This window comes from Sitophilus oryzae, unplaced genomic scaffold, assembly GCF_002938485.1.
Source record: "Sitophilus oryzae breed Bouriz unplaced genomic scaffold, Soryzae_2.0 scaffold_41_pilon_pilon, whole genome shotgun sequence".
In the NCBI taxonomy this organism is placed as follows: domain Eukaryota; kingdom Metazoa; phylum Arthropoda; class Insecta; order Coleoptera; family Curculionidae; genus Sitophilus; species Sitophilus oryzae.
The window spans coordinates 2,997,617-3,023,469 of NW_022146996.1; the positions used below are offsets into that span (position 1 = coordinate 2,997,617).

A 25,853-nucleotide genomic window follows, 5' to 3' on the forward strand; every position below is an offset into this window, starting at 1 on the left:
GAAATTCTTGCACAGGGTCTTTTAAAGGTATAGGGTAAAAAAATAACTCTATTCGATTAACCCTGTAAAATAAGTTAAATATTAAAATTTATAATAAACTGAGTTTACGAATGAAAGTTGATATATTTATATACAGTTTGCTAAAAAAAATGATGAAAATAGTGCTAAAAGTAAAAAAATAAAACACTTTAAACTTCACGAAAAAATGTTCCGTTGTGTTTTTTTCATCTGAGTGTATTATAAAATATTGTTTCAAGTTGCTAAAAACAAATTGTGAGTTTTTAAAGAAATCTTATTAAAGGCACCAGAGTTTGCAATAACATGCACAACGTTATTTCAAAATTTCACTTAAAAGGATCTAAATTTTAGCATATACAATATCGAACAATTACAATTCTACCAGTCTTCAGATAAAAATCCTTTTAGAGATTTTTTACCTAAATTAAATTAACTACGGATTTTTCTAACACAGCCCACTTTTAAACTCTAAAAAAGTGTGTTCGGTTACAGATACAATAACGTTCCTTTGCTCTTGTCGCCAGTTTCTTATTATCACTACCAGCAGTACCACTACGGTTGCCGTAATCACTAGCGCTAGTGCTGCTAGCGCTATGGAATTCAAATAGGCGTAGGGGAAGCTGGAATTGACGGAACAGTTGGCCTCTTGCTCGTCGTTGCCCGAAGGACAGTGACGGAGACCGTCGCACCACAACTTCGAACTTATGCAAGCGCCTAGTTCCGGACAACTGAAACCAAAAAGAGCACTTTTTGTTTTGAATCATATCAAAGTTGCGCTATATATGTTTTTATTTTTGAGGTAATACAAAATATAAAAGAATTGTCTAATTATTAATTCTAACTTGCGAATTTTAATATTTTCATTAAAAATCTCTGACAACAATTAACTTTTTGTTGCTAAGATGAAATTTTAAACGGCAACTGACATACCGGGTGCGTCTCGAAAGTGGCTCACCCCTATAACTTTTTATTTTTTCAGATTAAAAAACTGAATTTTGGTATGTTAGTATATGACATAAATTAGGATTGATTCACGTATTCAATTGTTTTTGGTCATTTCCTTTTGTACCGGAAATGACTACAACTTTTGATTTTCAAATCACACCGGTGGTATTTTTTTATTTTTTTCTGATGGAAAATGACATTCTGAATAGAATGACGTATCATGTGTCAACGTTTGACATTCTCGCTTAATAAAAAATCGTATTTTAAATTTCAATTTAGAGTGTTATGCCTATGCTAAAAACACTAATTCTTAATCAAGGAGCCTTGGAAAAATAGATTCCATCGTCTAACGTTTTTAATGTCTTGTCCTGGCCAGTTAGAAAATGCTCAAATCGAATTTTTAATTATATCTCAATTTTTTCAAAAGGAACGGGGGTGGTCCATTATTAATTATTTGTAAAAAGCATTTTTTACGAATAATTTGATAACCACACACTTGTTATTTCGAGTCAAATTTTCGTTATAAACCGCATGTTATAATTTCAAAAAAAAACAAATGCGAAAATGTCAATCTTTGACATTTGACATATGATATGTCATTCTATTCAGAGTATTATTTTCTATCAAATAAAGTAAAAAAATGGCGAGGGTGCCATTTAAAAATTAAAAGTTTTAGTAATTTCCGGTGAAACAGGAAGTGACCGAAAACAATTATACGTCAATCAATCTCAATTTATGTCATATATTAACATACCAAATCTCGTTTTTTAACTGAAAAAATAAAAAAGTTATAGAGGTGAGCCACTTTTGAGACGCACCCGGTATATCTACAGGGTTGTTTGCCACATACGACACGGAGTATTGTAGATAAACGATTAGATTTTTACAAATTGTAAGTTTTGGGTTCGTTGGAGGAGTAATAGAGCTACAAATTAAAAATATTTTTACAAGATACAGAGTGGCTCAAATAAATAAAAATATCAAAGTTGTATTTTTTAAATGGATCACCTTTTATATTTTTACATTTTTAGTTTCTATGTTTAAAATAAAGGTTAATTTGTTTAAGGTTTTGCACCCTTAAACCTCACCGTTCTTGAAATATTTTCAAATTTGTGAAATTGCAGTAAAAATTTTAAGGCTTTATTTCTCCAAGGGTATGAAAGTTTTTAATACTAAATATTTACTGAAGTTTAATTATTGATCAGTTATTGCGTTGTAATATTAAAAATAATTCTACCTCATACAGAGTGTCTAAAAAATTATTTTAAATAATTTCTAATTTTAAACGGCAATAACTTGTTTAATAAATGAAAAATATATATTTTTCAGCCCCTCTTAAAAAAATTATTAAAAATACAAGAACTGTTCTGACATCAAAACTATATTAGGTATTTACTTTAGATGGTCTGTTCTTACTTTGCTATAAAATATAGCAATTGTAAATCATACAGGATGTTCAATATTCTACGCCAAACTTTCTAAAATATAAAATTATTTTTCTTCGTTTTTTCAGATGGAACACCCAGTATATTATTTTTTTATTAAATTGAGAATTAAAAAATGAACATTTTTTGTATTTAAAGCATTTCAAAATTTTTAATAGTTTTGCGGATATACGCAGTATTATTTCATATGGCGCTTTCAATGCTAAAATACGAAAGAAAAATCATTGGGTGGCTTTGATAAAAATTTACTGTGTAAAATGCCATATGAAATATAAAACCGGGAATATCTGCGGAACCGTTAAAAATTTTGAAATACTCTAAATACAAAAAGTGTTCATTTGTTAATTCTCCATCTATTGAAAAAAAAAATATACAGGAGGTTCCATTTAAAAAAAACGAAGAAAAATTATTTTATATTTTAGAAAGTTTGGCGTAGAATTTTGAACATCCTGTATGATTTACGATTTCCATACTTATAGCAAAGTAAGTACAGACTATCTAAAGTAAATATCTAATATAGTTTTGATTTCAGGATAGTTCTTGTATTATTAATAATTTTTTTAAGAAAGACATAAAAATATATAATTTTTATTTATTTATTAATATCTCTGAAATTATCAAAATATATTTACTTATGTCTTAGGATTATGTAAAGTGATCTGAAAGGAAGCAAAAAATGCAATAATATACAGGGTGTTCCATTTAAAAAAAATCATCCCGATTCACTCACACTTTTTTGAGCCACCCTATAGAAGTTAAAATATTTTCCTGAAATAGATCCTAGTACATACTTTAGATTTGCACTTAATCAAAATTCCCAAGTTTGTTATTCTAGGAGCTACAGATGCCCGACGCACTATTGCCGGACCCTGTATGTGTAGCATATTTAGTTTCATAAAAAAGTTGCAAAGTAATGTGAAAATTGCATCATTGTATCTCTACTCATAAACGAGAAATCCCATAAAACACACGAAAATGGGATACCCTGTACAGATGTGTGTATGTAGTCTACCGGCAGCCAGACGGCCCGGACTTTGGTCAGCAGAGCATAGCAGAAGATATACTAAAGAACCAGCTTTCTTAAAATTATCGTTTTCCCGACGCCGGGCCGACGTTGCTAGCTCTTGTACTGTTATATTTTTATTAAGGTTAGATTTAATTTGTCAAAAAAGTGTCAAAACGTCCGTTATCGTACGATCTTTCTTCGGTGACGGGCTGGAGTAAAAAATGTACCGATGAAAAGTAGCGCGAAAATGCTATGACCAATCAGAGCACCGTCGGACCATCGTATCAACGGATAACGGACACATGTAAATCAAGCTTTATAGCTATTAAAGAAAAAGTTCTAAAGGGGGATGTTTTGTGAACGCAAATGTCTTAAGTCCAATTTTCAGTCAGTTGCTGTATTTATATGATATTGATCATAATATACGTTTAAGATTTTCGTCATGCTATTATGACTTTATTTTTAAAAGCTGCTATACATTAAAAAAAAAAAAGAAAATAAAATGTGCATAACAGTGTTTTATACAAATTACTGATGCTTTACAGTTTAATTAATATATCAAGCACAAAAGTACAATCTATAAAAGTATCTGTAAATATGTTCAGATACGTATATTCTACGATATTCGTTAACTACCTGTGTGGGCATTCTGGAGGTTTTATGCTGAGCATGGATGTAGGTAATGCTAAAGCAGGATTTTTAGAAATTTCCATCCACGTTAAAACAAAATTCCCAGTTTCTCTTTTCAAAAACTCCACTACAAAACTTCGACCATTTCTGAAAATAAAAATCATTAAAATTAAAGACAAAATTACAATTACTACATCTTTATTAACATGTTTAATAACATGTCTTAGATGTGTCTAAGAGTAGGTAATTAATACGTAGTAATTAATACTTGAACGTGTATTAAAGTATAATTTATTTGTTAATCATGAAGAAAAGGTGTTGTATTTTGGGTTTCAAAGGAAATGTTCTACTTTAATGATGTGCGTCAAATCATAGAGGAGCTAGAGTTGTTGTTATATTTATAGGTAATATCAATATGTTCACAATTTTGCCGTTTCTGATACACACCTTGTTGTAAATATCGCCATATTATCATAACAGCAAGTAGTGTAGTGAACATATTAAATACATCTTTAAAGAAACATCGTAAAAACCTTCAAGAGACCGAACTGAAATTAAAAAAAGGCTTTACCCCGAAGTGATACTTTTAACAGTGCGAACAATACAAGAACTAAATGAGTTCAAAGGGGTATATATACAGAGTATAAAGGGGTAGTGAAGAGGTAGTGGATGGATCAAGCTAACAGTTAGAAGTGTAACAATTGCCATTTCAATAGCAATGGTCACAAATTAACATCATTTTTACTTAACCGATCAAATATTTACACAGAAAAACATTTGCTCTTAATTTACAAATTTTGGTCTCTAATGCTTAGAAAAATAAAGTGATAATAAAATATCTTTTTACTCAAAAGGAAAGTTAAAAATTTACTCAACATCTAAATTTCTTTAAGTACTACCTGCTTTGCAATTTTTTATAGCTGTACATGCTCCATCCTTCTGAAAAAAGTTCGACAACATCTTCAAGATCTTCATATTGTGGACAAATCACTCGGACTTCTTCAGTCCGGCCCGCTGGATATATGAGAATCCGATTTTTGCTGGGGCATAAACGGCTGTCCCTTCGCTCGTTCCCTTTAACTTTTAGATAAATAAAGTTGCAATCTTCTTCTGGTTCTATTAGCCAAGGTTGTTCCAAACAGTACCTAAAAAGTTATGATAGAATGTAGACTATCCATAAATTGATGTTAAATATGCATGATAAAAAACTGGTAGAATTATTTGGCATCGAACATTGATAGTTTGAATTTTATTCAGTAGTCTTTATTAGATTGCTTATTTAACGTCCATACCAATCCATATATTTCACTAAAAAAAGTTTCTAATATTTTTTTAAGTTAACTATGGATGGGTTGGAAAATGTTTCCTTTCCGTTTTTTTTCATCTGAGTATAGAAAATATATGCAGGGCGGGTCTTAAATAAGTGCAAATATTTTTAGGGCTGGTAGACCTCGATAAAAGAAACATTCAGTTTATAATCATCTGCTGATGATGCTAACATGGTTAGCGAAACGCGCGTCCAGTGTAAAAGTAAAAGTGTTTTGGTGTATTGTGGTGATTTAGTGTTTTATATTGCTGTGTAACACCAAAGGTTCCAACCCTCAACTGTAAGTTTCTAAAGATTCTTGACTGATATATTTAATTGCGAAGACAATCTTTGAGTGCTGGTTGTTTTTTAGGGTTCCGTACCCAAAGAGTAAAAAGGGAACCCTATTACTAAGACTTCGCTATCCGTCCGTCCGTCTGTCACAAAGGTCTATCTTATGAACCGTTATAGCTAGACAGTTAACATTTTTACAGATAATGTATCTATGTTGCCGCTATAAGAACAAATACTAAAAACAGAATTAAATAAATGTTTATAAATAAAAAAGTACTTTCACTAAACATTATCTTTTAAGTAAGAATTTTACATAGAATCTTTCAAGTTCTCGGTGGCCGCGTGGTTAAAGCGTTAGGGACTTTACGCTGCTATGACGTTGGAGCCGTAGTAAGGCAGGTTCGAATCCTAGTCAACTTTTAATCGTTTTTTTTTTAATTTTTATATATTTTTACATATTTTTTTTACTTTTTACATATTTATTATTGATTAATACAATTTTTAGTAATGTGTTTCTTCATTTTTTTTTAAAATACTTATACTTATCATTCAAAATTTCAGCTAAATCGGAAAAAAAGTTTTTAATATAGTGTCTAATGTTGTATAGATAATGAATGGTACGGAACCCTTCGTGTGCGAGTCCGACTCGCACTTGACCAATTTTTTTTCTTTAAATTATAAATAAAATAAATTGTATCAACTTAAAAGCACTTTGAATCTAGTAAACACATTCACTTCGAATTTTAAAACTGTTTCAACTGTTTTATAGGTTTCACCTTCTCTACAATAGAGGCGCTGTTTGGCTTTAGAGGTATGCTTAATAGTTCTATTCATCTAATTCGCGCAAATTAGTTTCTGACTGATGCTGGTCCATTTAGTTCTCACCAGAGACAATCCCACTAAATAATCGTTCCAATAGATTGTTCGCAAACTACATACCTCTACGCAATTAATTTAGTCTTAAATGCCCTTGAATACGCGAAACAAGGAAGGTACATTGAAACAAGGAATAACATTGTACAAGATATACAAAAAAAAACAACTGGAGTGGTACGGCCATGTACAGCGAATGGCTAACGACAGAATACCAAAGTAAGTGTTGCAGTGGACCTCTACAGACAGAACGAGGCCGACCTAAACTCTCCTGGAATCAAGGAATCGACAGAGCCATGTCGGAAAGGAACCTACTACCAGGAGATTGGGACAATAGACGGAGGTGGCGCATGGAGACTGGAGGGCGACGAAGGACGTTCTAAAACCGGACATACATATAAATGCTCTTAAAACGTTCGCCGCGAAATAGTTAATTTTATATCTGCATAAGGATGCCCCTCTCTAATAAGACGCCAAAACTGTGAACGGCTTTGACAGTTGACAAAATAACAACCAACAAAATAATGTTAACTATTCTAATTATAAAATGAACAAAGAATCGTTTTTAATTTTGTTAATTAAGTTCATTATTTTCTTATTCTAAAAATTGCAATGTCACAAGGAGATTGATAGAAAAAAAATGTTTCTCGTGTAATTTGTATGCATTGGGAAAAAGTATTTTGTATTAAATTAGGGGGAGTGAAAAAGTATAGTAGTTTGGTGTATTGTGGTGAATTAGTGTTTTATTTTACTGTTGAAACACAAAGAATTCAACTCTCAACTGTAATATAAATTAGGTACAAAGGGTAAGACACTTAAAATCGAGTAAAAACAATTTATTATACGCAAAACACACGTTTTATGTACTCGTTATTACAGGTAGAGAGGTAATAATTGCTAGTATGCGAAAGGTGTAATTGTATAAGATTTAGTTCTCGTTATTTCTAATTAAACTTAAACCGGTTAAAGGGGTGTGTTTTTATACTGAAATAGATAAATTATAATCATAATGGCTTAACTAGTATCTCTGCACTTTACAATACAGGATATTTTGTTCACGCCTTTGATGAATTGTTTACCCTTTTTCTCAGGGCTCGTAGATTCTTTACTTGTCAGTGGCAATTTTTCGTATGAATAAATTAGAAATATAGGTCATAAAGGAAGTGGCAATATTGCATTCCTCTTCGTGCCGTAAGTATGGTAATATCAGAGATTAAAAAATTATACCTTGGGAAAATTTGCCGTGAACAGGCAGTTCTAAAAAGTTTTCTAAAAATATATAGGGAAATTCTTTTAAATTTCCCTGTATACTTTTAAATTTTCTGTGTACTTTTAAATTTCCCTGCAATCTTTTTTTTGCAAAAAAACTCATAGACGTGTTCCTGGGGTCGAAATATACCACCTCTGAACATATTTGCACTTATTTAAGACTCATCCTATATAAATCCGTCGTCTCTTGTTGTTTTTAATCAGTTTTATTGGTTTATTTTAAAAATGGTAGATCATATTTCAATATTATTGGAGTGACGGAGTTATTGTATGAACGATGCACGGACGCAGATGGGTATGAACTGGACTTAAGATTGTTTGTTTGTCAAACTCTTGCCAAATTAAAGGTTATTATTTGTGTCAGATTATGTCAAATATTTGTATATAGTTGCGAATTGTTTTTGTATTTTGGTTAGTGTTATTACGTGTGTTTTGTGTTTTTTGAAGTTAAATGGAAGAAAAATCCAAGGAAAATTAACTGTAGACCCAGAACACAACAGTTTATAGTTACGATTCAGTGCCCAAAGGGTCATCAATAGCTACCAATAAAGTTTGTATACAATCACACGATACCATCACAACATAAACGTTAAAACAATTATAGCTAAATGACAAACTTTTTAAGGTATACAATTCAGTGTTATTATTAATAAAATATTTTGTTTTATTTATGTTGTGTTTTATTTATTCATGTGTAATATTAAAACAAATATTTGTACAGAGAAGTTATATTCATAAATATAATAATAATTGCCGGAAGTTTCTTAAAGTTTGAAAGAAAAAAAGAGTTCTTTTTAATATTTTTTTAGTATGTGGTGTTTTGTTTAAAATACTTCCTTCTTTGTTTTGTAATAATACAAACCGTAATTTAATCACATTAAGACCGTCATTATCTCAGTTTTATACAGTTTTTCTTATAATATTTTGATGTAATCACTTCATAGATAAAAGAAACACAAGGAAGTGCTCATAAGGACAATGTAAATACTATTATTTGGCGCTATTCTTGTAATGGTCGCGACCCAAAGCTTTTGATAATTTCGGAGCCGTTCGGCGTTTTCCGAAATTATGTCGCCAAATACAGGGTGGTCCGAATAGTATTCCGGAAACTTCGGCAGCATATTCTTCAGATAAAAATAAGCGATAAAGTTCCTATAAATGTATGTCCTAAAATGGTTACTTTCGGAGATACAGGGTGTAGAAGTTTCACTTTTATTTCGAGTTTTTCCATAATAATTTCTGAATTAACGTCAATATTTGGATGAAAATTGGTGTCTAGGAGTTTTTTGACATGAGAAATTTTATTTTGATGTCAATATGACTCCTACATGTAGAGGGCGCCATCTACATATTTTTAACTGGTTTGAAAAGTAATAACTTTTCGTCCGTACCTCTATAAAACTACTGAGTAAAAAAATATACATTTACGATGTTTTTTACGTAAAAATGGTCTCTTGGTAAAAATCGCCACGAGTAATGGTTCTCGAGATATTTGGAATCGAAATTATCAATACCTGCCATCATTGACATAAATTATACATATTGACTAAATAGTTATTGTGTTTGCTTCATTCACGTTACCGTAGATGGAGCTAAGAAGACTTAGGTAGGGTATATATAAATAAACAAAATACGAGTAGCGGAAAAAGGGGCTAAAAAACCCTACATACTTGCTCTAAATAGTTATTAGACTGAAATCATAAATTTGAAATCCTTTGTGCTAAAAGTTTAACAGAAACTAATTTATCATCATTTTTTCGAAGAAAAATTTATGATTAATTTAAAAAAATAAAAAGTTCCCAAATTTATCATTTCAATCAAATAACTACCCACTCAACACGTTCATTTTTTGTCAATAATGACATGTATTGACTATTTCCATTCTAAATATCTTGAGAACGGTTGCTCGTAGCGATTTTTTTCAAGAAGCATTTTTTACGTAAAAAATCACGGAAATGTATATTTTTTCACTCAGTAATTTCATACAGGTATGGACGAAAAGTTATTACTTTTCAAAACAATTAAAACACATGTAGGTGGCGCCCCCTACAAACAGGAGTCATATTGACATCAAAATAAAATTTCTCATGTCCAAAAACTCCCAGACACCAATTTTTATCCAAATATTGACGTTGCTTCAGAAATTATTTGGAAAAAATCGAAATAAAAATGAAATTTCTACACCCTGTATCTCCAAAACAAATCATGTTATGGCATACATTTATACGAACTTTTTTACCTATTTTTATATGCAGATTATGCTGCCGAAGTTTCCGGAATACAGTTCGGACTACCCTGTATATTATTTATTCAAATTTATTATTATTTTCTTTTAATTTCATAAATAAAACACAGTGTGTTTCATATAAGAAGCTTATATATACATGGTATATTTTACTAACCTATAAATTAATAAAGTTATAGGGAGGTTATAACATCCTCAATTAGTGAAATACTTACTGTATAGAGTGGTTGTGGTTTAAAAATGCTTCACTTTCCATAAAACTTTCTTTTCTATTGTTTAGTATCGTAATTTCTCCGCTAGACCCTCTCAATCGTCTACTTTTCCATGGATTTAGACAATTGTAGTTGATAGGAACGACTTCGTAGTTAGCATCGAAAAGATAACTGTTGTAATCTTCGGTTCCTTGCATTTTAGTAACTAAAATATGAAGAGTAAGAAATTGTGGTTATTTTTACTAAAGAAGTTAATATTAACTACTAACCTATAAATTTCACAGCAAATTTTAATGCTGGTTTGGTTGTGATTACAAACGGTTGATCAGTTATGTTGCTACAAATACAATCACGTTTGACTTCAATATCTCTCCATGGATATTCCGAGAGAGATATTCTTGCTATGCCGTCGTATTCTGATTTTACGTGACATTGCCACCTGTAATTTGTAATAAAATTGAATATAGATCTATATAATTAATAAAAATTATTAAATAAATCAAGATCAAGTAAGAGAGGCTACGTGAGAAATTTTCAGATTTCATGTTAATCCAGTGGTTTACACATTTACATAATTTGTTATTATATTAAGTAGAGAAGAAAATACTATAGAGGCACACGTCATTAATTTAGAACAAATACACTCATATAAATACCTGAGAGGCAATATCAATTTGAGAGAAAATTAGGAGCTTAACCAGAAAAAAAATGTTAACATGGCTGATATATCGCTGGCTGGGTCGAGATTTCCGGATGTAAGAAGAGTACAATGCGTTTATAATGTACTGAACAAAGAGAGAACAGTAAACACGTTGCCAAACTTATGAAATAAACCGAGAAACTGTGCACATTGCTAAGAGACGTGGAAGGAGATATAGAATAGGGTGTCCGTTATTTACGAAGTTGATCATTTCTCTCACTATGCCCTCTAAATTTTTAGTTTATTGTATAAAAAAATAACAGACCATTGTAATCCCTTAATATTCATAATAAACCTTGCCCCAAAGACGATTCATTTCCCATTTAAATTATATGGGAATTTTCCACTTTTTGAAAATGTTTTTTTTCTTTCGATCCTGTTTTCTAGCAGCCATGACAATCACATAGTGTACAAAATAGAACGCTCTACAAAAAAGGCCTCTCACAATTTTTCGATAAACCTACTCCTTCAAAAGTTATTCACGGTTAAAGTTAACCACTCGGTAAATTCCTACATTTTTCAACTTTTTTGACAAAATTATGATTATTTTTGGAAAATTTAATATATTTTTTCAAGAAAAAGCAATTTTCATGATACCATGATAAACAATTTTGAATCATGGAAAACAACTGTATGCATGACAGGTAGTTAATTCTAATACTTATTATTTTTGAGCTTGTATTCTTTTGCAGTACTTACTTAACTAATTTTAAGTAAGTTCGGTAAATTTCTGTTATTATAATTATTTACAGAATTAAAGATTTCTTAATTCCCAACCTTAACATCATAATAATTTTGTTAAAAAAGTTGAAGAATTTAGGAATTTATGGAGTGGTTAACTTTAACCGTGAATCACTTTTGAAGGAGTAGGTTTATCGAAAAATTTTAAGATACTTCTTCTTGTAGAGCGTTCAATTCTGTTTAAGAATATGTAATTGTCATGGCTGCGAGAGAACAAGATCGAGGGAAAAATAATTATATGCAAAAAGTGGAAAATTCCCATGTAATTTAAATGGAAAATGAATCGCCTTTGGGGCAAGGTTTATTGTGAATACTAAGGGTTTACAATGGTGTGTTATTTTTTTTAAACAATAAACTAAAAATGTAGAGGACGTCGTGAGAGAAATGATCAACTTTCTACATAACGGACACTATAATATAGAAGATTCGTCGCGGTCGACCAATCGACCAAATCAGTACTTAAAATTCTAGGAAAGGGTGTGCATCATGCGTTCAGCTTCAAGATTTAATTACGTCTCGTGATACTTTATTTGTTTTATCCCTTAACGAGTCTTTTTTACCTACGAGATAATTTACCCTATAGTTTGTACTATTGTGGCGGCGCTTAAGCGCCAAGCTTGTTGCAAACAAATGTTGTTTACAAAGATAGTATAGTTTCCAAGTACGCAAATATTGCCAAGTTCATGATTCGCCAGAACTCGCCGGCAAAAACATTTTTTATAAATAAAAATATCTATAAGTGCGAAGATGAATGTTTATATGATACTATACTACCGAAATTACTTTTTAACATAAAAGTTTGATTCTAATAAAAATATGTAAGAGTAAGATTCAAAGTGTAATGAAGTTCATAAAATTTCTAGGACACCCTGTATATTGTGTTAATATTATACTAGAATAATAGAGACTTCATTCTCTTTTAATAATGACAGTCAATGTATATTATTGTTAACTCATTATTGTAATGAACTTCATTAGTGTTCCTATTGTTGAATTAAATATATTAAATATTTAATTGCCATTTTGTAAGAGAGTTTTGATCGGTTTTGGTCGCTATAGTTTAATGCGAAAAACCGAACCGTTTGCGCCGCTCGCCCTACTCTGCTAGTGCAGGCCGAGTGGAGGGGAGCGTCAGTCGAGTACCTTGGCTGCAGCAGCTCCAGTTAGGGAGTTGGTGGTCGCACGCACAGATCACGTAAATAGATTGGCAACTCTCATGCATTAAATATGTCCGGAAAATTTGAAAAAAAAACAAATAATGCGTGGCGACATCGGACGAGTGGACTGAAAATCACCTTTTAATTTAAGATTTCAAAATACAGGTATCTACTATAACTGAAGAAATATTTTACAGATTCCTTTCTTTTCAATATTTTGGTAGGGTGGTAAATTTAAAATAATTTTTTTCTTAGATATAAGCACCATTGTAAATAAACCCAAATTATTTGATTAAAAATTAGGTTTATATATAAATATTCAAAATTTTATCGTGTTTAATTTTCTTATTATATTACATATTTTATGCATGAAAAATACATAAAATGCAATATTTGTTTGATAAGAAAACAATAACATTTTCAAATATTTACAAAATAAACCTAACTTATAATCAAATAACTTGGTCTATTTACAAATGGTGTTTATATCTAAGAAAATAATTTATTTTTAAATAGATAAGGAACAGAATAATTAAACTAAACAGTAGCTTTAATATTATAATAAACATTCAACGTTAAACTAATAAAGCAGATGTCAAGTCTGTCTTGAATCCGGGAACACAGCATTTTCTATATGTCAGACTCATGATTATTTTTAAAAACACAACACACACACAGCACAGCAGTAAATTAAAAAAACACGCTTTGAATATCAAAGAAAAATAAAACAGAATGGCCGAACTAAGTCGTAAGAAACTCTGGCAACAAATGGCGAACGCCGGCTGTCAGCCATGCCGGCCGGCTTCTCTACCACGCGGCGGGGACGGTTCTGCGCAAGCGCCAGGTGTTTGCCAAGAAGGAGGAAAAATCGACATATGCGCCATCTTACGCACAATTTTGGTAATTAAATATATAATTTTCAGTCCACTCGTCCGAGGGCGCTCAAAATCGTATAAAATTTCAAAACATTTTGTCGTATTAAAGTTTCCCAGCCCTGGTCGCACGCGAAACAGTGAGGTTCGAGTCCGGAGAGCCCTGCCAACTGTCCTGCTGCCAGCCGCCTGTCGCCGCACTGTATAAGGTAAGCACCCACCGCCAAAGTGATCGAGGGTAGGTCGTATTATTTTTATAGTTATTAAGCGTTTACTCGACTACCTGGATGTATTATAGGGATAAGGGAGTTAGTTGACGGGATTGTTAGGATATTAAAAGCGCGGGAGAACAACCATTGCCGACCAGGCAAAGAGGGACTACGCTGTGCTACGGGTAGGTCGTCAGGAATGGTGGCCTTTTCTTTTAAAGGTTCTGTTTGACTATCTACTCCGGTATGGTATATCCTTCGGGTGCGGAGACGAGAGTTTTTAGTTTTCTTTATTAATATTAAAAATTACCAGGGTTGCCGACCAGGCAAAAGAGGGACTACGCTGTGCTACTGTATCAGGAATGGTGGCCTTTTCTTTTAAAGGTTCTGTTTGACTATCTGCTCCTGTTCAGTGTATCTCTAGGAAAAGCTAATTACGGGCTAATAATTTATTCATCTCCTTAAGGGACAGTCAGGGTAGTTCAGTAAACGCACGGGTCGCGAATGTTCATGGAGCTAGAACAAAATCTCGCCCAAATCCCGAGGCTGGTTTTGTAGCTCCTGTATTTTTCTAGGTGTGTCGTCCGGACGACACCCTGCTTCAGTGACGCTGGATGGGATCTCGCCGAAATCCCGAGGCTGTCCTGACCGGGCGGTGTGTGTGCGGGCTTCGCTCATCCGAACGAGGTACAACTCGCCGAGACGTCGCTAACGTCAATGTCGATCCGGAACTCGCGTTTGTATATCCCTCGCGACGCTGTTAACTTCGCGATAGATCCGGGACTCGCATTTGTATATCCCATGGGACGCTGTTAACTTCGTGATCGATCCAGGGCTCGCGTGTGTGTATCTCACGGGACGCTGTTAACTTCGCGATCGATCCAGGACTCGCGTTTATGTATCACGGGACGCTTTTAACTCCGACGCCGATCCGAGGTCCGTGTTTCGCTGTCAAAACGGACGCCGTTCCGATAAATATTTAGCTGTGACCATCGGGACGCCTGTAACGACGTCGCCGCCGTTTAGAGAGTCGCGTCGTAGTAGAGTGTGTTGCTCCGGTATCTACGTGTCTATGTTCATTAGGACGCCGCTAAATTCGACGCCGATCAGGAACTCGCGTCATCTTATTTAATAGAACGTCATTTCGGGAACGCGTTTTGAATTCGCGGGATAGAATCAGTCAGAGAGTTACGTATCGGGAATAATCGATCAAAACTCTAGAGGTGCACGGTTGTTATTGTAAATTTTACTTTACGGGTCTCTAAATATACATTTTATTTCACTATTGTTACGATTCGAGGACGTGAACCTTCCTTGATTACTTCTGTACATAAATAATTAGTTAAATAAAAACCTAGTGTTACGTTATAGTTAATTGTGTGTTTTATTTTCTTTTCATCTCATCACTCCCTGGTATCTCCACTGTATAAAAACTACCCGTATTGGCACTAGTGGTCTCTCAAACTCTTTAAACGTTGGAGGTGGCGCCCGAGGAACCGAACCAAGGCAACTTGGCCTCCGTGAGCTTTCTCAAAAACGGGGGAGTCTCACAAAAGAATGGGGATGTTATGTCTAAAAAAGTACTTGGGGTGACAAGAAGACCGAAGGGGGAATATTAAAAAAAAAAGAATTAAAGTAAAGTAGGCTCTTTAAAGTGAATATTTTCCATCACTCCAAAATTATTGAATAAGTTGCTCCAATATATGTGCAAACAAATAGAATGGAACGAATTGGGTATAAATATAAATGGCGAAATCTTGAACCACCTGCGATTTGCAGATGACATTGTCTTGATATCCGACTGCGTAAATAAAGCCCAAGAAATGATACAAAAATTGTATGCAACTTCTGACAAAATGGGACTAAAAATCAACATCTCAAGAACCCAAGTGATAAAAAACCTAGTCAAATTAAACTGGAGAAAACAAATGCTTACAACTACTTGGGTCGGTCACGAAATACTGTTGCGGACCTGTGTGGACTCAACCTAACCCGTTCTAATATGTACCGCCCCCATATGACCTGGAATCGCATTAAAGAAGAGACACCGTAATGACTCATCGAACGTTCGAGAACATTCTAAATCTTCTCTATGCATCTAATGATCTAATGGACTATTGGAAAACTGTATAGCTCTGGGTATATAACCCGAGGCCTGTGCAAAGGAAAGACAGAAAACAAACAGATCGGTAGACACGAACAATTGCCGCGCTAAATTCAAAATAAATTCCTTTTAGATAAATAGTTAGATAAATAGTAAATAAGTTGTAAATCGTTCTTGAAGTAGTTTTATTGTTATTGTTGTGTTACTTAGTGTAAAATAAATTGTGCTTAAATAAATTAGACTTTCTATCCACACGGAACCGACGAAAAACGCAAAAATACGTATAAGTCGCAATAACCAAATTTGCGAGCTCAACAGACGAAAAGGACTGACTTGGGCCGCCTATGGACAACTGGAATAGATTTTCAAAACAGCACTTACGATATGTTTGAAGAAAAAGGTATTCAATCAATGCGTACTACCTGTTCCGACGTATGGAGAGGAGACTCTAACATTAACCAAGTAAACAGCATGTAAAAAAAGACAAAGAGCAATGTTGAGAGACAAAGTACTAAATATCGAAGTACGGGGGGGGGGGATAGAGAACAAAAGTCAAGCATGCCATAGAAATAATAACAACTCTAAAATGCAATTAGGCAGGGCCCATAGCAGGGCACAAACAATGATCGTTGGAAGAAGAAAATTATAGAATGGAGACCGAGACATGATGCATTGAAGAGTAGATGACTGGATGCAAATTGCTCTAGATAGGGTGTTATATAAGCAAACGAGAGAGGCATACATCCAGCAGTGGACTTTAGTGGCTGGTTGATGACGATATTAATAATAATAATAATAATAAATGTCTTTATTTAAGTCAGTTATAATAACAAATAATGATTACATAAATTTTTAGACGGCGAGATTTAGCATAGCTACATCTAACCGTCGCAGGAAATATGTATAAAGATATAAACAAAATATTTATCCATCTATATGCAAATAGATTCTCCCATTTTTTAAAAAGAATGTATTTTATTTTTAAATAGTACTTCCTCTAATTTATATTTAAAACTAATTATACTTGGCGAATTTGTTACAGTATCTGGTAACGAATTGAACAGTTTAGCGCCGTTGTAGCTAAATGACCTTTGGAATAATGCAGTGGAGTGTTTTGGTATTACTAATTTATTATTATAGCGGGTGTGCATGCCGTGAACTTCAGACCCCTTTATAAGCTTTTGTCGAAGATAAGTTGGAAGACCGGTACTCAATATCTTAAATACCAAAGTTGACAAGTGAGCAGTATATCGTTCCTCCAGAGTAAGCCAACCTGACATGCCAAAGAGCGGTGTAACATGGTCGTACGTTCTAATACCGTAGCTGAATTTCAAACAATAATTTTGTAGCTTCTGCAGACTTAATTTTTGACTTGAAGTCAAAGCTGGCCAATACACTGTGTCACAATAGGACTGACAAGAAAGAATCAACGCATCACACAATTTAAGTTTAATATCTGAATTTAAATAGCCTTTATGCAATTACAGTTGTTTGAGTTTACCATAACTTGACTGAAGCAATCTAGAAATATGAGTTTCAAATCTAAGTCCAACATCCAAATATACACCGAGATTACGACAGCAGTCTGTACTGTTTATAATATCATTATTAATTTTGATCTTAAAATTAGTATTATCAATAATATTTTTCCTATTCCTCCCAAGCAGTACCATCTGAGTTTTTTTTGCATTAAGAACTAGACCGTGTGCATTAGAAATTTTGTATATCTCCGCCAAATCTGAATTAATTAGTGCCACTGCACTGTTAGATCGAACCTCCTCAAAAGAAAAATACAACTGAAAATCACCGGCGTATTGATGGGAGGAACAATATTCGAGGCATTTACAAAAGTCTGCAGTGTAAATTGTAAATAATAGTGGTCCCAGAATACTGCCCTGTGGAACACCTCTAGTAATTGATACAGTATCTGATGATTTACCATTACTAAAATTCACTTTCGGCTCTCTATTCTCTAAATAACTTTGAAAGAAATTAACTGTGGTACTATCTAGTCCAAAATATGACAATTTTTTGCATAAAATAGTATGGTCTATAGTGTCGAATGCTTTGCTATAATCTAGCAAGACCAAACAAGTGTTTTCATGTTTATCATATGCTCGGAAAATATTATCAGTGACATCTAGCAGAGCTGTATTAGTACTATGTTGAGGGCGAAATCCGGACTGCGTACTTGGAAGTATATTGTTTTTCGCTAAAAACAGACTAAGTTGCTCATGGACTACTTTTTCTAATATTTTTGAAAGTGTAGGCAGTATACTGATGGGCCTAAAATGAGAAATTAAAGTAGGTTTTGAAATCTTGGGAATGGGTATTATTTGAGACTGCTTCCAAGCAGATGGAAATTCATTTAACGACAAACATTTATTAATAAGAAATGCAATATGAGGTGTTAAAAAGGGCGTTATAATAGATATCATTTTTAGGTTTATACCATCACTGCCAACAGCACTAGAAGTTAATTTAGAGATTATTTTCGAAACAAGCGTACAATCTACATTTTTAAAAGTAAATTTTTTAGTATTTAGTGTTATTGTCTTATTTACATAATTTTTGTCTAAAAACTTGTCATTTCTATCAGTGGCAGGAATATTCTCTGTAAAATGCCTATTGAATTGATTAGGGTCGTTATGGATTTCTTCAGGTTTTATGTCGGCAACCGATTTAATATTTAGCCACCTTATTGTCTTCCAGAACTGCTTGGGATCACATTTGAATTTATGGACAAGATAAGCTTTTTTCTCGTTTCTCACTGCCATACTAACAAAATTACGCAAATCTTTATAATAATTCCAGGATGCGTCCGTTTTAAGTTTTTTATATTTTGAAAGGGCTTTCTTTCGTAACTTCATCATCATTTTTAAGTTCTCTGTAAGCCACGGAGCAGGAGCTTTGGTAAATTTAGATGATTTAATGGGAGCGTGATCATCAAAAATTGAGTTTATGTTAATATTCAGGTATTCTACGATTTTATCAACTTCGTCCAGACTATATATATGATCCCAATTGCGCATCTCTAAATCATTCATAAAGTCGATATAATTAAAATTTGAATAATCACGATATGTACGATATTTAATTTGGTCAATTTTAGTAAAAATTTTCAGTGTACAAGTAACCAATGAGTGATCCGATATTGGATCCATATCTACAATATTTACATCATTAATTAAACTAGGACGAGAACAAACAATAATATCTAGCAACGTCTGAGAAACATTAGTTACTCTAGTTGGCGAATCCACCATTTGTGTTAAGCCATATTTGTTGAACATTTTTTGTAAAATATTATTGTCGTTGTTCAAATAATTGACATTTAAATCTCCTCCGAATAAAACGCAGTCAAATTTAAGCAACACATCAATCAAAGTATTCTCCAAACCATTTACACAGCACAACAAATTAGAATCGGGAGGACGATACACCGATCCCAGGCAAAAATTTAACTTACCCACCCTCACACTCACCCAGATCTGCTCCAACGTAGAGTCATCTAAGGGAACCGTATTTGAACTTTGTATTTTAGTGAATTTTTAATATAGAAGCACACTCCACCACCTCGGCCATTTCGTATTAAGTTATAACCATTTAATAAAACAGCCCCATCTGTCACGTTACCAGACAGCCACGTCTCTGAGAGTCCCAGAACATCATAGTTTTCGCCAATTACATGTTCCGCAAACAAATCAAAAGAAGAAAAAATTGAACGTATATTGAAATTTATTAATATTCTATATATTTATTAATATTCTATATATCAATTATACCTCAAGCTATACTAATGGTTGGCAGAAGAACAAATCGTTCAGTGGCCATCTTCACAGACAGTCAAGCGGCGCTAAAGGCACTCGGCTCCGCGGTGGTCAATTCTAGACTAGTGTGGGACTGTGCGCGTGCTCTGAATACCTTGGGCGAACGTAGCACTGTTACGTTGGCCTGGGTGCCAGGGCACGAGGGCCACAAGTGTAACAAAAAGGCAGATAAAAGGGCCAAGCAAGGCTCATCAATGCCATTCATATGCCCAGAACCCTTCTGCGGCGTTGCAAAGGCGGTCACGAGAATGGCCACGGAACGATAGGTGGCCAACAAATCTCTAGAATGGAGGAGAAACTCACCAGGGCAGAGACAGGCGAAAAGGTTCATTGTAGAACATTTGCCAAAATTCAGGGTAGACTTGATAAGCAAGGACAGAAAGGTAGTCAAAGCTGTAGTAGGTCTACTAACAGGACATTGTAAGCTAAATAGGGATCTAAAGCTGATGGGATTGACAGACGAAGATATGTGTAGGTTCTGCCAATCTGAAGAAGAAACGTCAGAACACATTTTATGTCGGTGTGACAGCCTGGCAAATGTGCGGTTCCCGGTAATAGGCAATGATAGGCCATTGCCAAGGAGCTACATGGAGGGTTCAGTCTCCAAGTTGCTAAACTTTGTGAAAATGATAGGACTGGAGAATGTAATCTAAGGATCAGAAGAGGACCACAATAGATCTGAGAAGGTCGCACTGGATCAGGCCGAAAGCCATCTCTAAGAATCTAATCTAAAATGGTTGGCAAAGATTAGTTTTTTTAGGCAAGTTAGAAACAGTTGCACTTCTGGTAAAAGTAAGTGGAATTGAGTTGGTGTTTGACAATGGTGGCGCTATTAAAACTATGAATTCAAAAATCGATATTTCGAAATCCATTAGAAATAACTGATGTATTTTATTTTTTTTAAACTTTGTTAATATTTCTGCTATATTTTCTTCGCAGACAGTGTGTGAAAATCTTTATAAATAAAAAATTACACGATTGGTGAAAATTGCAATGCACTAAAAGTAAATGGATGGGATTTTTAAAAATTTTGAATGAAAAAAACAAACCTATCGAATTTTTCTTATCTTTTAACACAAAAATATCTTGTAAAAAAATTTCCGAACTTCAAAATAAAAAAAAAGTTTCAATATCTAAAGTGGTTCTGGAGTTATCGCGTGTTATGTGTTAAAAAGTAGAGTTTTTAAATTATTGCGATTACTGCCGTTTCCTCGTTATAAAAAAATGGAGACCCTAACGATATCCTTATAATTCCATTTCAGTTGCTTAGAAACATATCTAGTTATGTTTTTGAAAAAAAGGTCTTAAAAAATAAGCGGTATGCGATCGTGATTTTACTTTAATTGATAGCGAAAAGCGTACCGGAGAAATGCGACAACGCCGCAACAGCACACCATCGCATTGCTCTCACTCCGACTTAATAAGATCCCTATGTGATTTACTTCCACACATGTAAATACCGGCCCAAGAGTAAGTATGGCATATGTAGATATAGAGTTGAATATGTATAGTGGCAGCTTTCATTGATTGAATATTATGTTTTTAATGAACAAGGACATTCCAGTAAAAGCTGTTTGAAGAGCTAAAACGTTGGGGAAGAAATCTAGAGGAAGGGAAGCCAAAAATTATGCAATAGATAAAAATAACATAAGATTTAACAAAGAGACAAAAATCAGCCTTAAAAAAAGACACAAATAACTGGAAAACAAATGTGTATAGTTAGGGAGTTACTAAATATAACATTTCTCCAAAAAAATCCTTACATGGGTATTTCGCCACTGCAAGAATTGAACCGATTCATACATTAAAATCACACCACACTTTATAGAAAAACATTCAAAAATTAATATAACGCCTAACAGTTTAATAGTTAGTTTTGATGTTGTTAGCCTTTTCACTAATGTACCAGTAGAAAAATCACTTAAAATAGTTAGGGATAGGTTAGAACAAGATAAAAGTTTAAAAGATTAAACTAATTAAACATATATAGTATTTTGGAATTGTTGATAATTTGTATTAAAACTAATTATTTTCAATTAAATAACGATTTTTTTCAACGAGATTTCAGTATGGCAATGGAATCACATCTTTCTCTTTTGCTAAGTAATATTTATATGGAAGATTTTGGAAATAATACAATAAATAGTTTTTCAAAAAATCCTGTAATATGGCTGCGTTATGTTGATAATATTTTTGCAATATGGCAACATAACCTTTCTGAAATAGAATTTTTTTTGGATTATATAAATTCTCGCAAACCTACCATAAAATTTACTTTAGAAGTAGAGAGAGGTAATCGTTTGCTATTTCTTGATGTTTTAGTGTCAAAGTTTCAAAATAAACTAATTTTAGATGTTTACAGAAAACCCACAAATACATATACTTAAATTTCACATCTAATCACAGTATAAGTGTAAAAAAGGTGTTATAAAAAGTTTATATTTCAGACGACAATTCACTAAACAGAGATATAAACCACATAAAACATACATTAATAAAAAATGACTATCCATCATCTTTTATTGACATAACGAAATACAAACCCCAAATCATAGACACAATGATAACAATACACAATATTATTACAATTCCACACATACGACGCGTTTCGGAAAAAAATAAGAAGGATAGGGAAACTAAACACAGGAACAGATTTCAAAACACAAAATACACTTAGATCCATTTTATCACACACTAAACCATTGAATACTGAACAACAAACAAAAAATTTAATATACAAAATACCATCTGAATGCGATAAATTTTATATTGGTGAAACATCTAGACCCTCAAATGTTTGAATTAGAGAACATAAAGATTATTTAAGAAAGAGCTATTTCCACAAATCTAAGATTTGTCAGCATTCATGGGACATAGGGCACAGAATAGATTTTAACAACAGACGCATCTGTTTAAAAAAATAAAGTGTTCTCGAATAGTTGCATTTAAATATTTTAAATAGTTTTTTCTTTATTCTTTGTATTTGTTTTGCTTCTGACGATGGAAAGAGATAAACTTTTCGAAATGTTAAGCATTTTTTTGTTCGTTAGGCAAATTTGTTTATCAGTAATCATAACTGCTGACCAGTAGTCCCCGTTGGATTAAATAATTATTTCTTTTGTAGATTTTCGTGCAGTGGCAAAATACCCATATAGATTTTTTTTTGAGAGATGAATCCGCCACATAGGTATAGACATAGTTTAAAATATAACATGTATTAACTTCAATATGTATTAACTAAATTAACTAAGGCATTAATTAAAATATGCTTCAATTATTTCCCTTACCTGTTAATTTCCGGATTGTATTCAGTGAAACAATCCTTCTGCCCGAACAAAGCCTTGTTAAACGTTATTCTTAACCTCCGCGGCTCGTCGTATTCAAAGAGGTATTGGCAGAACAGGTCCCTCTGTCCTCCCCTGCCGAACAGAAAGGTTATCTTCGGCGAATAGAATCGGCCCTTGTTGTTCGTGAACAGTCGATCGCACGAGTTCCTGTTTATTTGCACGCCTTCTTGCGACAGATCGACGAATTCGTAACGAAGGATAAAATGGACTGGATATAAGACGCTGCCGTATTTAATGGTCTGGGAAATTGTTAAGTCGGGGCTGGTGCTGACGTAGCTTTCCGACAGGCTAGAAAAAGGAATAACGTTTACTCGATCATTAATAACCTTGGTGTACATTCTTAAGTATTATTTGTAAAGAAGTCAAATTTTCTTTGAGCGGCATGAATAAAAATAAATTGGAATAATCTTTGGGAGATAAATAAACTAGTAAAAACAATTTTCGCGTATCTTCTAAAAAAATATTAATTTGAAAAACAAAACACTTTGAATTCCCTGTAGAATGTAGAGTGTAGAATGAGTAAGAGGGGGGGTTAATCACTGCGACCTTAAAGATCTATTGTGCCCACCTTCCTTGAGTCATCACACAATCTATAACCCATCATACCCCTGTTGTAGAGGGGACAGGTATTTCCCATCCTCCTCTGACAACAGTTCTTCCTCCGAGGGTACACACCCTTCCACGGTTGGAGTTTGGCTCTCCGTGCCGCCCTTCACTGTCGAGAAAACCGTGAGGTAGAGGCTGTACTCCATTTTCTCCACCTTTTTAACTTGGTCTCTCCTTAGACCTGATACCGGTGTTGTCCCGTATCTATAATAGAGGATATGTCCCTCTTTCTCTATTGCCTCCTTGGATTTGAGGTCAATTCCTATTGTGAGGACCTGACCATGACCCTCCTCCCTCGAGTTGATGACTCGCCAACTCGATGTCCTTACATTGAAGTTCTGACCCTGGATAAGGCTCAGCAGGTAGGTGGTGTCTTTCCCCTTTCTCCTCGCCAGAAGGACCGTGATGGGCGCCCATTTAGGGATGTTTTCTCCCTTCAATGCAACCAGTTCCGGCCCTTGCCAATTTTTAAGCTTAGGTACGATTTCTACCAACCAGTTCGCCGATTCTTGAGATACACAATCTATGAGGATCATGACCACCCGAAAATGTATCCCCGCAAAACGCAGCTGACACACATTTTGTAGATCGTTGTGTTGCAATCCGATCGCCACTACTTCGTCCAGTATAGTCCTCTTCTAGAGCCGTTTGCTGGTCGGTGGTCAGAGCAACCTCTGGGAGAGGAGCAACCTTTGGCAGCACCGCCATTTTCACTTGTCTAGCAATAGCGGCAAAGCTGGTATACACCCTGCTTGCCTCCCGGTGTTGGATGGCTTTCTATCCAGTAATATTAAAAAATTATTATTATTATTATTTTATTATTATTATTATTTTTTTATTATTATTATTATTTTTGGGCCCGTATTCTGTAACTTTGAAAACGCTAAGCGCTTTTAGACGCTCAGCGTATATGACGTTAATTTTCGCTGAGCGCGCACTTAATTAACGATTTCGGTATTCTCGTCTTACGCGCTTAGCGTCTTTACTGATTGCGCTGAGCGCTTTGAAAACGGTTGCCTTAAAGGATCGTTTTGCTTGTCGAACTCTCAGTGAAAATCGAAAAAATTGTGATTTTGTGCGTTATCTTGCTCTTTAGTGAAAATTACTATTTCTTCTATAAATTCCTCAATAAGTAATTGATAATTTACGACTTGGCAGCTATACATATTGTTGAAAACATTGAAAATGCTGAGAAGCGTCTTCAACACTTCCCTCGTATAATAAGAATAATGACATATCCATAGAAAAATAGCTTGACATAACTCAACAATAGGTTATGAAATTCACGTAACATTGACATTTTTCATTGTTACATCTGTCAGTTAGTAACTTTTGACTATTACCTACATTAGAAATTGTGATGTTGGCAATATGTGCTCAACGCGTATCCAGAACACGATTCGCATGGCAACGAGAATACCAAAATCGACAGCCTTGCGTTTCGCCGATCGAATACTTGTGCTCACCGCTTTGTAACGTAACGTTTTTATGTCAAAGTAACAGAATACGGGCCCGCTTTTTCTCTCCCTGCCGGAGAAGAGGTGAGAGGTTATCGCTCCCCCTCTTGCCCTTTGATGGAGATGAATCAGGTTGTTTCTTCGTTTCTTTACTCTCCCCTTTTCGGAGGAGTATTTTCGCTTTTGCTTCCTCTGGAGCAAGTCCTTAGTGGAGCAGTCGGAGTATCTCCGTGCTAAGACCCACTCTCAGAGTCCGCCTGGTTGACTCAGGCCGGGTAGACGAAACGGTAGCTTGTGTCGCTCATTGGGCCCAGAGGTAGGCTCCCGACCCTTGCTGGAGAAGGTGGTAGCTTGTGTGCCACTTGTGGAGGATGATCCCAAGCAAGTGTCAGCCGCCCCTCTTGTAGTTTCCTTTGGATTTGGTCCCTTGAAACTTTCATTTGTAATGTTCCCAGTGTCACTAGGGGGCTTCCCCACAGCTTCACCGGTCGGTGGTGTTTGTAACACTAGATCTCATAGTGTTCCTACGGGTCGCTAGGGATAGTCGGTCCACTTCTACAGAGCCCCGCATGTAGAAGTAAAGGGTA

At 34.2% G+C, this 25,853-nt stretch overlaps 1 protein-coding gene across 1 annotated transcript in view; it reads right to left on the reverse strand.

Moving 5' to 3' along the window:
* Positions 1-208: 208 nt before the first annotated feature.
* Positions 209-25,853, reverse strand: part of LOC115885674 — a 528,892-nt gene continuing 503,247 nt past the window's right edge. The window contains exons 10-15 of the mRNA XM_030904655.1: positions 23,144-23,491; positions 10,513-10,682; positions 10,247-10,448; positions 4,944-5,189; positions 4,051-4,191; positions 209-746 (exon numbers count right to left, since the gene is read on the reverse strand). Of these exons, the coding sequence (XP_030760515.1) occupies positions 464-746; positions 4,051-4,191; positions 4,944-5,189; positions 10,247-10,448; positions 10,513-10,682; positions 23,144-23,491 (1,390 nt within the window). The 3' untranslated portion in view covers positions 209-463. The remainder of the gene's footprint in view (positions 747-4,050; positions 4,192-4,943; positions 5,190-10,246; positions 10,449-10,512; positions 10,683-23,143; positions 23,492-25,853) is intronic.